At 50.0% G+C, this 13,293-nt stretch overlaps 1 protein-coding gene across 1 annotated transcript; it reads left to right on the top strand.

The window, feature by feature from the left end:
- Positions 1 to 3,867: 3,867 nt before the first annotated feature.
- LOC126539096 (molybdate-anion transporter-like) lies at positions 3,868 to 12,735 on the top strand. Its single transcript, XM_050185821.3, has 3 exons — positions 3,868 to 3,950; positions 8,067 to 8,503; positions 11,730 to 12,735. The coding sequence occupies exons 2-3, from the start codon at positions 8,159 to 8,161 to the stop codon at positions 12,588 to 12,590; spliced, it is 1,206 nt and encodes a 401-aa protein (XP_050041778.1). The 5' UTR covers positions 3,868 to 3,950; positions 8,067 to 8,158; the 3' UTR covers positions 12,591 to 12,735.
- The last annotated feature ends 558 nt before the right edge of the window (positions 12,736 to 13,293 follow it).

Genomic DNA, 13,293 nt, shown 5'->3' with positions numbered 1-13,293 from the left:
AATATCTACTGCCTTATTTGTGTCTCTCGATGTTGCGCCGTACTTGATGTTGCGCCGTGCTGCCTTATTTGCGTCTCTTGATGTTGCGCCGTACTGCCTTACTTGTGTCTCTTGATGTTGATGGCACTACTTTCGGCAGCAGAGCCGCGCCAGCACCCCCGAAACGACGGAGTGCTCTTGCATTTCGCGTTTCGTGACATCCCCTCTGGCGTAAACAAATCAATTGTAGCGCCTTGGGGTACGTTGACCCTGTCTTTTATTTCAATCCGCGCAACCGCAACTTCCTTCTTCTAATAACCTCACGTCTTTTCCCTGACAGCTCACTGAAGTTAATTTAGTATACTTGGCCCCCCCCGGCCAATAGTTGGTGCTCGTGGCTTTAATGCTTAGACGCACCCCCACGGGTCGACGTTGACGGGGGATCGCGACTTTCCAGAAAGGTAAACAAAAGAATATAGGCACACGAAACTTGACGTGGTCGCGAACAAAAGGCCAAACGCCCTCGCATGCGAAAACAATGAAACGCGAGCCGCTCGTGTCAGGGACCTCGCATCGATCAGACCGTCCTTTGCGTCTGATCGGACGAGAAAAAGAAATAAACGTCCATTTAAGGCGCCGAGAGAGAACCTTTTGTTACAACTTTAGGCGCGGTGCGACAGCTGAAACGTTCGCAAACGAAGCGCAGGGCCAGCAGACTCCATTTTCCTTCGTCGTCGCTGTCGAAATAAAGCACTTACGAGCCAAGTTCATTGTTCACTCGTCGCTTGAAGCAACGTTCCTTTATAAAAGATGCAGCACGCAAAGAGAAAAAAAAGACGTTTACGTAGGAAAGTTACAAGTAGACATATTGACTGCGACTCTCGCTGTCAAAGAAAGGTGGGAGACAAGGCGAGGAAACCAGAAGCGCATATATATAAAGAGGAGCGTTCCGCTTCGACTCCTCTTGGCTGTATCGTTCATTTGTTTAATCGTGCCGCGACAGACATGTCAAGAATTTTAAGAGCCCCAACCTACGAGGAAGCTGAAATCAAGTAATCGTGGTTGACACGCTGGCATGGAAGGAGAATTGGCCTTTCCATATCCTGGGGTGCGCGTTTCAAGAGGTCAATCGAGAACCTAAGTGTTTCTTGGAGTTATCCGAGCAGGGAAAGCTGGCGCGGCCATGCTCTTGTGTGCATGCGAATTTTGGGATGTGGTAATGATGATGATGATGATAATAATGATAGTGGGTCGTTTCGCCCGAAGGGATATCGGTGCTTAGCGTGGTGCTGCTGCTCCTCGGACGGATGCTCCCCTTGTCTTCTTAGTCTAGGCGTGCTCGACATATTGGTGTGACGTAGCGCGCGTGGCAACTGCAGCAGAAACATCGCCCTGGCAGCTACCAGGCTTCTCACGACGTTGGCGTGACGAGAAGGGCCGCCAGCGGCGTTGTAGGCGTCGCACCTCGATGGCGCACGAGGTGAGACGGAAGCAAATCCGTCAGCGTTTGTACGGCCTAAAGTTTTCTGTACGTTCCGCTCTGACTAGTGGAATGCACACCCGATGTGGCATGCACGCAACTTCTCGGCGAGAACGACAGTGTAAGTGCGCGCGACGTTCGTGACGGCAGCGGTAGGCAGAGAGCTGCCCTGACTTGCTGCTGCTGCTGCTGTTATTTTGCCCGCAAACGTATCGTACCCGCGAAGGGGACTGGCCACACTTGCCATAATAAAAAAACAAATCACCCAACAAAAGACCAAGAGGGCTAGAAAAAAGCAAACGACCAACAGGTGGCTGAGGGTTATTTCTTGTAAACCTAGTTAACACGAGCGAAACGTCTGTTTGGCTTTGTTTTGCAAGGACTATGCACACGGTGCTTCATTAAAGTTTGCCACAGTCTTTCACACACGTTACAGATGCTGCCGAACTGGCTGTCTATTAAGTCGCCGTGAAACCTGGCCGTCGCAGTCGAGCTTGCCGGCAGCCGAAGGGTGTGGTTCGTGAAACGTTCGTTGTATGTGCCACTGCATGTATCCGCGGCTTCGTCTCCTTCTCATTCTTGTTGTTGGTGTTGCTGAACGACGGCGGTGGTTGCGGCAGCTTCGATCTTGACAGGCTTCGGCGTTTGGTAAGCTTGTCTATAACGTGCTAATCTGGCCTGCCTTTGCTCCGGTGTTTCAGCAGGAAACTTAGCCTTTGCTTGAGATTTCTCAGCCTGCCGTCTAGCTATATTTACTGGATGACTGGATTCGGCCTGTCGCTTGTGCTGAAGCACAGCACGCACAGACGGCGGGCGCCAACGCACCATTCATGGAGGAATTAAGCGCGTCGACGAAGCAGCCGTTAGCCATCGCCTAGTCACGTGGTAAGCGCAGCCGCGAGCGCAGCTGCGGCGCCTAGCGACGCCTCTCCGCAGCGGATCACGTGGCGCGACGTCACACCTGCCACATTTGCACTCCGGCGGCTCAAGGTCATTGCGACGTGATGAATGACGTTGCGAGACATGGCGTAGAAGAGCTTTCGCTCTAAAACCAAAACACCAGGGAACTTAGGCATAACGAAATTCGCTGCTTGGTCGGAGAGCGAGCGTGCGTCCACTTGGCTTCGTCGTTTTCTTTTTTTTTAACACTCTACCGTCTGACGCGCCTGTGTGGAGACCTTCTGGTTCTAGATTGCCCCGCGCGTGCTGCGAGTGCGCCGGATACTGTGACGTCACGATGGCAGCGACGGCGTCGACGAGTGTCCATAAAATTGCAATCCCAGTAACGATAAAACGCAGCCAGAGTATCATTGGTGTTGTGATAGGTGGCGTGCAAGTCAATGATAGTTAATTATGACGATAATGAGTTGATTACTTTCCAATAGCTTCAAAAGAAAATTGAAAGCTTTGTACTCACGACTGTCCAAAACATTTTTATGCTTCGTTGACGCCGGAAAACGTAGGTGCAAGTTACTTTAGACACAGGCGAGTGCGACCGACTTTGGATCTCGGAATGCATATGATACTGAGGTATGATCCCTAAACTAATATTTTATTGACTTAAGGGGACATTGCGAAGAAAACTATGTAAATCTAACATATTTATGAATGAAATCCATTGTGTTTTCTCAAAGAAATGACTCTCGCGTTACGTGAGCGACGGCCAGCGCTATTGTTCCTACAAACTAAGCGCTGCAGTTTTAAGCATTGCCTCCGAGACAGTCAAGTTAAGTTCACGTATGTCTTCTTAATTTAGCCGGCCATAGGCTTTGGTATGCGTAGCCTTTATTGTTATTTTTCTTCGTTTAAGAATACATGCACACACTAATGATATCAGAGAAATTGAGTGTTCTTTTTCGACGTGTCAAATTTGAACAATAATGCATGCGAGAAAAGAGAGAGAGAGAGAAAAAAAAGCAGGAACAGTTCGGTTTAAACAACCAACCTCATTCGAGCTATGTGCAATGTCTTTTTGTGAATAATATGTGGTGCTCAAAACGGAGCGCTGATACGTTGTTCCGGTGCCAGTACTCAAAAAGCATAGCCTTCGAGATTCATCTCTTTGACTATGAAGGAGCCATTGCCGATGATTCGGGGGAAGGTTGGCTAGGAGGAAACGGGGAGGGGCGTGGGCAAAAGGAAGAAAGAGGATTTGTGATCTGAACAGAGCCTCTACTCCCGCTCACAATTAAACAATCGTGGAGATTGAGATGAACAAGGGTCCTTCAGTCAGAATATACTTGCAGTAGTGAGAACGCTAGGCTAAAGAAGGGCTGGCGCTCCAGAAAAACGAATGGTCACCCAAACCGTAAACGCAATGCTGCCTGCAGGACTACTGCCAGATTCTTGGCCTATACCGCCCGTAGTGGGTACCGCCATTTCACTTGAAACCAACCAAGTAACGGGCACAGGCGCGGCATTCCACGCCTCTCGCGCTTGGAAATAAAGGAAAAAGAAGTGGCCGGCCAGAACCGCCATTGCAGCTCGTCGGGTAAGTGACCGCGGCGTCTTCTTTTCTTCCCACTCTGCCTGCATTCGAACGTGGAATACAGTTAAGCTTGCTTCGTTTCCGTTAGCCGTCTGTTGGAGGATACCTGCCGTCTGCTTGGCGATTCTGAGCCGCGGTCTGGACGCCGTAGCCAGACTGTGGTTCGCACGCTGTGAAGTCTGCACTGCAGTCTGAGCCGAACGCTAAGTGCAGGTTCGGGTGCAGATGGTGTAGTACGACGCTGTGTGGGGGGCACTTAGGTATCTGCGCCGATATCCACAGTTGCAGCAGCAGTATATGGCTTTTAACGCGACGTTTAACTCAATACGACGTGGCATTGAAAGAGCCTGGCCGTGACGGCGGCTCAGTGCCTGTGGCGTTTGACTGTGAGCAAGAGGTCGTGGGATCGACTCCGGCCCGCGGTTACCGCATTGTGAAGGAGGTTGGACGCAGAGACACTCGTCGGCCGTCAATTGGGGGCTCGCTAATTATGTCCAGGTGGTTCTTAATTCGCAGCCCTTGGCCAAGGCATCACTCATAGTGACTTGAAACGTTCAATCAATCAATCATTCAATCAATCAATCAATCAATCAATCAATCAATCAATCAATCAATCAATCAATCAATCAATCAATTACAGTATGCTTGTTAAACAATTCTGTTGGGAAAGCACGCAAAATTCATTAAAGAAAAGCAAAAGCTTTGGCGTTCACCACCTGGGTTGGTTTAGGACGTTAAAGACAACCTATAGATCAGCCAATCGACCAGCTAATCAATCAATCAATCGATCGATCAATCAAATACGCTATGTATGTCATAAGGATGCCATTGCAAGGCAAGCACAGAAAGTTTCATATAAAATAGTAAAAGCCTAGTGTGCACCCGCTATCTTCGTTTGAGGCTCTGAATAAAAAGTTAGCCAATAATTGTGGCAATCAATCAGTGAATTGACGATATGAGCATTACAACAATGCCTTTGTGAGAGCAAGCAAGCAGTTTCATGTAGGATGACTGAAAGGTTCAGCACGGCACCTTTCACACGACAACAAGGTTTGCAACGGTGTGAAGTTTCGTAAAGGCTACGAACATACGTAAACTTTGTAAATTGAGCTGACGCAAATCCCGGCATCGATATGGGCGCTTGGCGGACTAAGTTGTTGCCCTAATCCACGCAGGCATTGCAACCTACACTTAAGACGAAATACGCCGCGTTTGCTCGAGTATATTGCAATAGAGACGGAGAGGGAAACGGTTGAACTGGGATTATGCTCAAAGCTCACGGGATAAAAAATTATCGATGCTGCTTGGATTAGACCACGGAGCGTCGAAGCGAACTTGTTACAGCGATGACCTTTGCATGACGCCGGTGCATTGAAGAAACAGAAGCAAACTTCGTCCTTAGGATGGTTTTCGTTGGTGCCCTTGGTTTTGTCGAGTTGCCAACAGCAGTAACCAGAAAGCTTTCTTCCTCGCACAACGTGTTGTGCTCGCCCCGATAGTGTACTCCCGCCCTTCCTTTTGATCTGTTGTTTTCCCGGTGCAGAGTAGCAAGCCGCATATTCTCATATGGGTAACGTCTAGACATTTCCCTTTATTTCCTTAATTCTGTTGTCTGTCTTCAACGCTCTGAAATGTTTCGTTTCATTGAAACTTCGCGTGCGTGTCTGAGGGCGTCGAAGCTGCGACATAAAAAAAAAGTTTTTTGAAAGCGTCTAATCATCCGATTCCTATGGTATCACAACGATGGCAGAATTTCAATTCGCAGTGCACCGTAATATAAAAGCACGTCATTAAACATTTCTACAGCTAAGAGCACTCAGCTTTTTTTATTTAACATCTTTATTTCTATTTACGAACATATAGCAACGTAGGAGCCGGGATTGTACAATGATGATCTTCTTATCTGTACACGAGCAAAAATGATCGTTGAACATGCGCAAGTTAAAGCGTGCTTCTTGGCGACAGTGCACGGAAATTAGTGAGAACCCCTCGCCTCCCCCCCCCCTTTTTTTTCCATAAAGGGCAACGCACTCTCAACACATCTGCATGTCGCATTTATTAGGAATTTACCACAAACTCCCCTAAGCAATGGCTAGCTTGCTTTTGCGCCTGATTAGATAGCAAGAACGAAACTTTATCGCAGCAGAGACAGTGCAAAATCTTAGCCTAGTCTATTCTCGCTTAACGTCATTGGCTTGTCTCTGGGCTGTGGGGCAATACAGTTTTGAATTTCGAAGCCTCGAAGTGCAGTGTGCGCGCAGTATGGCCGTGCCCTGCAATGTGCGACCGAGTTACACCGGACGTTTTCAGCACTGCACCTTTTTTGTTAAGTGTTATTTTATTTTTGTTGGAACAAACACCCGCCTAGTGCTCGGCCGATTCTACCACTGTATATTTGGTGCTAACGTAAATCTCCCTACGACACCTAGGGAAAGGCCGTTCTCAGAACGTAGGGCGATACTCAGAAGGCGAGAATCTTTCTTTGGTCTAGCTTATTCATACGCTAGACCCTGAATGGGGCTACTGGACGAGGAAGGTGTAGAGGCAAATAGACAAGTTTGAGCAGGTTCAACGCGCCCGCTCAGCGGCCTTGTCGGCGCCTTGATTAAAGCAGTCATCGCAGCTTTCCCGCTGTACTTGAGTTCAGGCGATATTAAGGCTAATACTGAGGGCAATGCCATTGATGTATTTTTTCCAGTGAATTTTAGAAGTTAGAGGGTGCGTCTGATCAACCACCCTCCTACTGTCGAACATTTTTTTTTTCATGCCTCCCTGATTTTTGATCTCGAGGGGTAAGTGGACTTGTCCTTGTACAAACGCAAGACGTACGTTAGCTGCCTCAACTGCTACTACTACTGTCATGCCTTGAGCGAAACATTTCGCTCAAGGCATGTTGTCATACACATGCAAGCACTGTCCCAGAGTATGTAACTACCTTGTGCTCTCGCAGTTGCTTCGTCTTAAAGTAATCCTCTTCACAAACGCGCCTCTATTCGTTTCTTCTAGGCCTTTGTAGCCCGGTGAGCGACTCCGAGCACAGACCACGGACTCGAATTGTCACGTTGTCGAGGTGTCTGTAATAAGGGTGGAATACGTAAGTGGCAATAGCCAGGGGTAGGTTTCCACTTATATGCTACGAACGTCTCCGCTTGTATGCTATAAACGTCAGTGCTCAGCGATCCAAACGCGATATCATTACACATGACGGCCTGCACTATTGCGATACCGTTGGGCGTCAGGGACACATAGCTGATACCTTCTGGTATGCGATCATTCGTACACGATCTGATATATGATCTTGACGTATACGGTCTTTGCGACACCTTGTGAATGTTTAGGTAAATTTGTTCCTCAACGGCCACTGATCACTCACTGGTGGCGCCGAAAACGCCGACCGCTATGCGGGCTGATTATCACCTTTCAATCGCTGTGCACGTACATATGTCCGTCTAAGCCGCCCAAAATTTGCGTTCTAATCCACGCTCAAGTTCGCTTAATCTACTCTGCAGTCCGAACGCGACCTGCTTTGAAGTTACGACAGCACCTGGACACGACCGGAATGCGACACTGACACCTGTGGCTATGCGAGTGTTCGCACCAGCTAAGCCCAACCGCCGGCAGTTGCCGTTGCTTGCCGTCTTCCTCCGTTTAGAGTAGGCTCTTCTGAATACGAGGTTGGATAGTCTCATGAACACTTCCCGAATTCGTAATTGTCGTTTTGGCGCCATGCTTAAATAAACATGCCATGGAAACTCGTGGTGAAGCTGCACTCTTCTAACGGAGTCTTCGTAAAAGGTGAATCGAGCCTGTTGCATCTCAGGCACGGCTTGAGATGCAACATCCGTCCGACTCTATTCGCTCAAGGTGCGGGCGGAACTTGAATCATCTGCGCAAAGGTGGCTCTAAAAGGGGAGGGCGGGGAGGAAGCGATCCCACAATATTCCCTCCTGCCCCCCTACGCACCCCCTCCAAGCACCATGGAGTGCCAAGTGATGAAGCGCCTTCCTGTATCCTTAATGAAATAGAAGAATGATCGTCTGCTCACCCAACAAATTAAATCTAGCGCCGTCCTTGCATCTGCTTTTCGAAGGAGGAACATAACACACGCCTCTCACGTAGGCGAAGACGTATCTGGGACCGGCCAGGGCCCATTCCGAGCCGCGCCGAAACCACAAGCCGAGCCGGAAGTGACGCCACCGCCAGGCATCGCGATGACGTCGTCTGCGAGTACCGCGGCGGCGACGAAACAACCGTCCGCTCTGTCTCAGTGGCATGCCGTCATCTTCTACTTCGTGCTGGCCTTCGGGGATCGTCTGCAGAACCCGTACGAGTACAAGCTCTACTACTACAACAAGCTCGAGCAGCCGGCGATCGCGCTGATCTACGCCGTCGGTGCTCTCGGAGGCTGTCTCGCCGATCTCTGGGGACGTTCCCTGGCAAAGCGCGTCGGCTGGAGGCTGTCGGCGCCCCTCCTGCTGGCACTCCTGATCCAGTCCTGCATGATGAAGAAGAGCCACGAGCTGGAAACGCTAATGATCTCCAAGCTTTTGGCCAAGGTGAGCGACCTGCTTTTACGGCGGTGGCTGCGAACGGAGATCTCGGCCGTAGCCCCTCTACCTCCTGTAATCCCCTTATACATTTATTGCTCACTGCCTTCACTCATTGTCAGTGTATGTAGTGCCGAAAACATGGAGTCTATGACTTGTTTCCGGCTCCCGAATCGTTTTCGCCGTAGGCATCAGCCAGCAAAAGCATAACCTTCGAGATCTGGTTCTGTTATCCAGACAAAAGCCGTAGCTGGGCCGTGGATTTGGAGAGCGCCTGCTACCTATGAAGTGATTGCTTAACATATTTACCCGGGCATGAAGTCAGATGCAGGTGGAACAGTGCGGAGGGAGTTCAATCATAATTTGCCGCGTAAGCTTTCGAGAAAACTGACACTAATTTGACATAGGTCATTGTTTTGTCGCAGATGACGAGAAGCGGCCATTGCTTATCAAATGCCGTGAAATGACATCAACATTCATGACGCTGCGTCAGCCGGGAACCAGCAGTGGCAACTCGCCAAACTTTCTTGAACCTTGTCTATGTTAATCCAAAGACAAGCAGATTTTCCATATCAAGCCTGAGGAAATGGTTACATCGTCAACGTACTTGGAGGCCCTGTTTTTGTCATTTAACGGTGACACTTTAAAAAGAAAGGACGCCCATTTTTGAGGTGTACAGTGTAAGTGCAACCTGTGTTAGGGATACTTTGCCTTTAAATAGTTAGGCACGAAAATGGAAACGAAACGATAGGCAGTGGTTGAACACGAGATGCGTCCGCTCGGAGCTAATATTACAACAAAGGGGCTTACCACTGCAATGTCAAGTCCAGTTGTCCAAACGCTTACTCTTAAGAAAATGGTCGTTGTACTCACGACTTACTTCACACGGTATTCGCTACTTTGGTATAACTGCGCTTGGTAGCGGGAGAGTTGGTAACATAACGGTCTAACCAAGGTATAGTCACTGTTACTAGTGGGTCCCAGCTATCAATTTCAAACGCAGTTCGCACCACCAGATATAAAGACTTTAGCATGTAGCGGATGTATCGGACACGCTCTGTCATATTCCAGAGTTTGCTTCACCCCCGCAACGCAGGCCTGTGCCAACGTTTATCTTTTTTTTTTCCTCCGTTCAACGCTACGTCCCGCCGGTTTCTATCACTCTGAAAAAGCCCACTTCCTGATTTTGCAGTGCGTGTGCCACCAACATTGTGCTACGGGGTTACTCTCTAAGGTTTATAGATATTTAAAAACGAATCTGAAAACTTTGCGGTTCATCTGGTTCCTCAACAGTAACCGTCATCCATCTTGCATGCATTTCTCCTTTGACGGTGTTCTCACGGTATATTCAGGTCACGAATGGCATGCACGTACTGGCGTTAGAAATAGCGTTCTTGGGAGGGGAAGTAGAGATCGCAGAGACTTAAGTGTAAGAAGATTTATTTGTAGTGTTTGAGGGGAGAAGATAAGCCCGAGGACTAGTAAATGCTTTTGACAGTCCACATTGCCGCTGATAACTTTTTTGTGTTCTAACGTCGGCCTTCAATGTTCATTGGCAACTTTGCATTCAAGGTTGCCACAATGCGAAAATGAAAGTAGCTCATCTTCTGGTGCAGTCCACTTGTGCATTACATCTCAGGAGTCCTAAGAGAGAACCATTTAAAGCCCGCCACGGTGATGTCTCAGATACATCGACTAAAAGTGTAGATACAGCCCTTTTACTCACAGCACTTCTCAAGTGGTGGCCATCAGGGCGTGAGAGGCACAGCTCTTTATCCGTAGAATAAAATTAAGACATCCGAAGCTTGTCTGCCGCTTTGTATTCCTAGTTTCAACAACTGGCTCCCTTAGGCTGCCCCAAAATGCGGCTCCGAAAAGTGTGACAAACTCGACGCAGTGTTTAGCTTAGTGTACGTATTTACGTTCATGTTTAGCACGGAAAAGCCAATACAAGCACAGCGCATAATGTACAGTTTCGGCTGAACCTCGCTCGCGGTCCGCTCCGCTCACATTTCACGCACGGGGCCACTGCAGGGAGGGGGCATTTATTTCGCGTTTTCTTTTTTTCTTTTTTCGATAAGCGCGTTTTCCCGTGACACGAGAGACAGGCGTCAGCTTGACTGATAAAACGACGACTAAGTCAAGCGGGTACCGCCCTCACGATCTGCTCGGTCAGCTCTGTAGCGGATTGAGGGGTCGCGTTGTGCGGCCTGCCGACGGTATGAGAACTGCGCGCTCGAGGGCGCCACCACACCCGCTGAACGAGTGTGCGCACATTGTTGGGATACGCCTGTCTGCGCTAAAACTCCCCAAGTCTAGCGCTGTCGACAGCCTGTCGATTTATTTCCCACGTATACACATATTCACTTTGCACCGATATATTTACGACGCGATCTTTCAGGTCTTCGGATCTATCACGCGTTCGGGGTCAGGTCGAAAGAGAAAAGCCAGAATACGGCAAGTATAAACATGGAAGTTAAATCTCCTTTGAGTTGACAACCGAATGCTATCTCTCGCTCAAGAAAACAGTACAGCCCTGTCTTGTGCCGTCACAAGTGTCGCGCCAGACATTATCCAGCAGGTGCTTTGCATGCAACTATGGTTGACCTCAGACGTTCTGGGAAGAGAGCACTGCCGACAGCAGTACATGAGCAGTACGATAGCAGTAAAGGACTGCACTTCTGGAGCCCCCAAGAGCGTTGTGATAGCGCTGCCAAATACTTCACTGAAAGTCATCAGGGTCGCATTTTGAGATCTGGTCAGTACCGCGACGGCAAGGCAGTGACATAAAATGTAAGCCAAGGAGAGCTTTCCTTGTGTCTTATTGGGTTGTACACGGTCATTCACTCTTCAAAGGCACCCCATCAGCATGCAATACTAACTGACTTTGGAATCTCCCCTACTTTGTCGAGGAATAAGTCCCCTATGTTACGCGTTAAAGTGATATCCAGTCAATACATGATTAGTCTACAGTCGCTTTTTGCCATACTTAATCTACTATTAGCGCTTTAATCCCCAAAGGTGGTTTTCCCTAATAGTTACCGGCCTGTACACGAGATTGATGGACATGCGCTATTCTATGGTTGTTAAACCGACTGTTATTCGAGCGGTCCTTTCAGCACGAGGGTTCTATGGGCTGCAGATGTTTGAGATAAATCCGTGTCTTACGACCATGAAAACCTGCAATAATCTTTTTTTTTTGCATTTTTTATTTTCCCACCTCACCTTCGCGAAGGTGAGCGTGCTCACTCTGTTCCCGCTGGCCGTGGGTCAGTTCACTGCCCGCACCAGGCCGTCGGACCTGGCCATCATGATCGGCATCGGCTTCATCGGCATCGTCTCGGGAGTCATCGGCAGCGTGCTCTGCGACGTCATCTACTTCGACTGCTTCGTCTTGTTCCGCACTGCGGCCTTCGTGCTGGGCGCCCTCTTCTTCTTCCACTGGCTCTCCCCGAAGCCTCAGCCCATCAAGGACCTCCTGGAGCCGTACCGTTCCGACCGCGTGGTGAGCGTCGCCGTGCTCTCCTCGGAAGCCGCCCTGTGGTGCTGCAGCACCATCGTCGAGGCCTTCTGGGCCCCGCTGGTCAACCCTTCCAACATGGACGTCGGCCTGCTGTACGCGCTCTATTGCTTTTTCCACGTCTTCGGCGGCTGCTTCTTCCGGGTGACCCGCATGATCCAGGCGACGCCGCGCTACATCCTGACCCTGTCGTGCCTCCTGGCTGCCATGGGCATGTTCTTCGCGGCGGCCGCCATGCCCGTCTACCCGGACTCCGTGCTGGTCGTCGTCATGGCCATGCTGGCCTTCCACTTCTCGCTCGGCCTGTGGGGCGCCGCGCTGCGCAAGCTCAGGAACTGCACCATGCTGTCGCCCCGGAACGAGGCTTACGCCCGCTGCGTGGGACGCGTGGTCGCGGCCGCCATGCTGGCCCTGAGGCGCGAGTTCGACACCCAGTACCTGTGCGGCATCTTCACGGTCTGCTGCTGCTTCGTCCTGCTGTCGCTGCTGCCCGTGCAGTCGCTGGCCCGCTGGAAGCAGAAGGCCCGCGTCATCCAGGTGCTCAGGTCGATGGCAGGCCACTCGTCGACAGCGTGACCAGCCGAGTGACGACCTCGTCGTGGCGGTGTGTGTTGATGCAGGAGGAGTTGGGTGCTGGTGAAAAAAGGATGACGTCGGCAGGTGGATCTACGGGATGTTAGCTACACCAGACTTCACTGGGCCGATGGGGGGGGGGGGGGGGAAGGGGTTGTTAAGGAGCAGTTGGTGGACGTGTCAAGAATTTGAGAGACTTGTGTCTAAGTGAAGTGAGCCACGTGGACTCAGACGACCACTAGTGTTGCAAGGCTGGCGACGAGACGCAGTTCGGGTCGTAAAAGGGGCGTGACCTAAACTGTGGGACGCTGGCGAAAGCAGTCGTGGAGTGTTAGTGAGTGCGCGTGACGATGCTTCACATGACCTAAAGCACGGCATCGCTCGTTTGACAACGGGTTAGGTTAGAAAAGGGTCACAAACTCCAAGTGCTAAGTTTTAGCGGGTGCGTCAGCCATCGCAAGGGAAAAGACTCGGGAGTGTCGACGGCGATTGTCGAAGTTGGTGCACTTCCTTGAACATAAAAAAAAGTGGTATCTGTGTTGTGCTGTGTTGGTCGGTGTGAGTGGGGCCTGCCACAGACAGGAGTTAATCAAAGTTAGTTTTTTTCAGTTCTTTCAACCTTCACATTCTCGTCATAGAGGCAATAACCACTACCAGTTCAGAAATGCGAACCTCTATGTGCGTGGGAACCAAGTCGCGTAAGGTG

Source organism: Dermacentor andersoni, chromosome 11 (genome assembly GCF_023375885.2).
Source record: "Dermacentor andersoni chromosome 11, qqDerAnde1_hic_scaffold, whole genome shotgun sequence".
Classification (NCBI taxonomy): Eukaryota; Metazoa; Arthropoda; class Arachnida; order Ixodida; family Ixodidae; genus Dermacentor; species Dermacentor andersoni.
The sequence above is the reverse complement of the archived record's forward strand: the minus strand, read 5'-3'. Positions and strand labels throughout refer to the sequence as shown.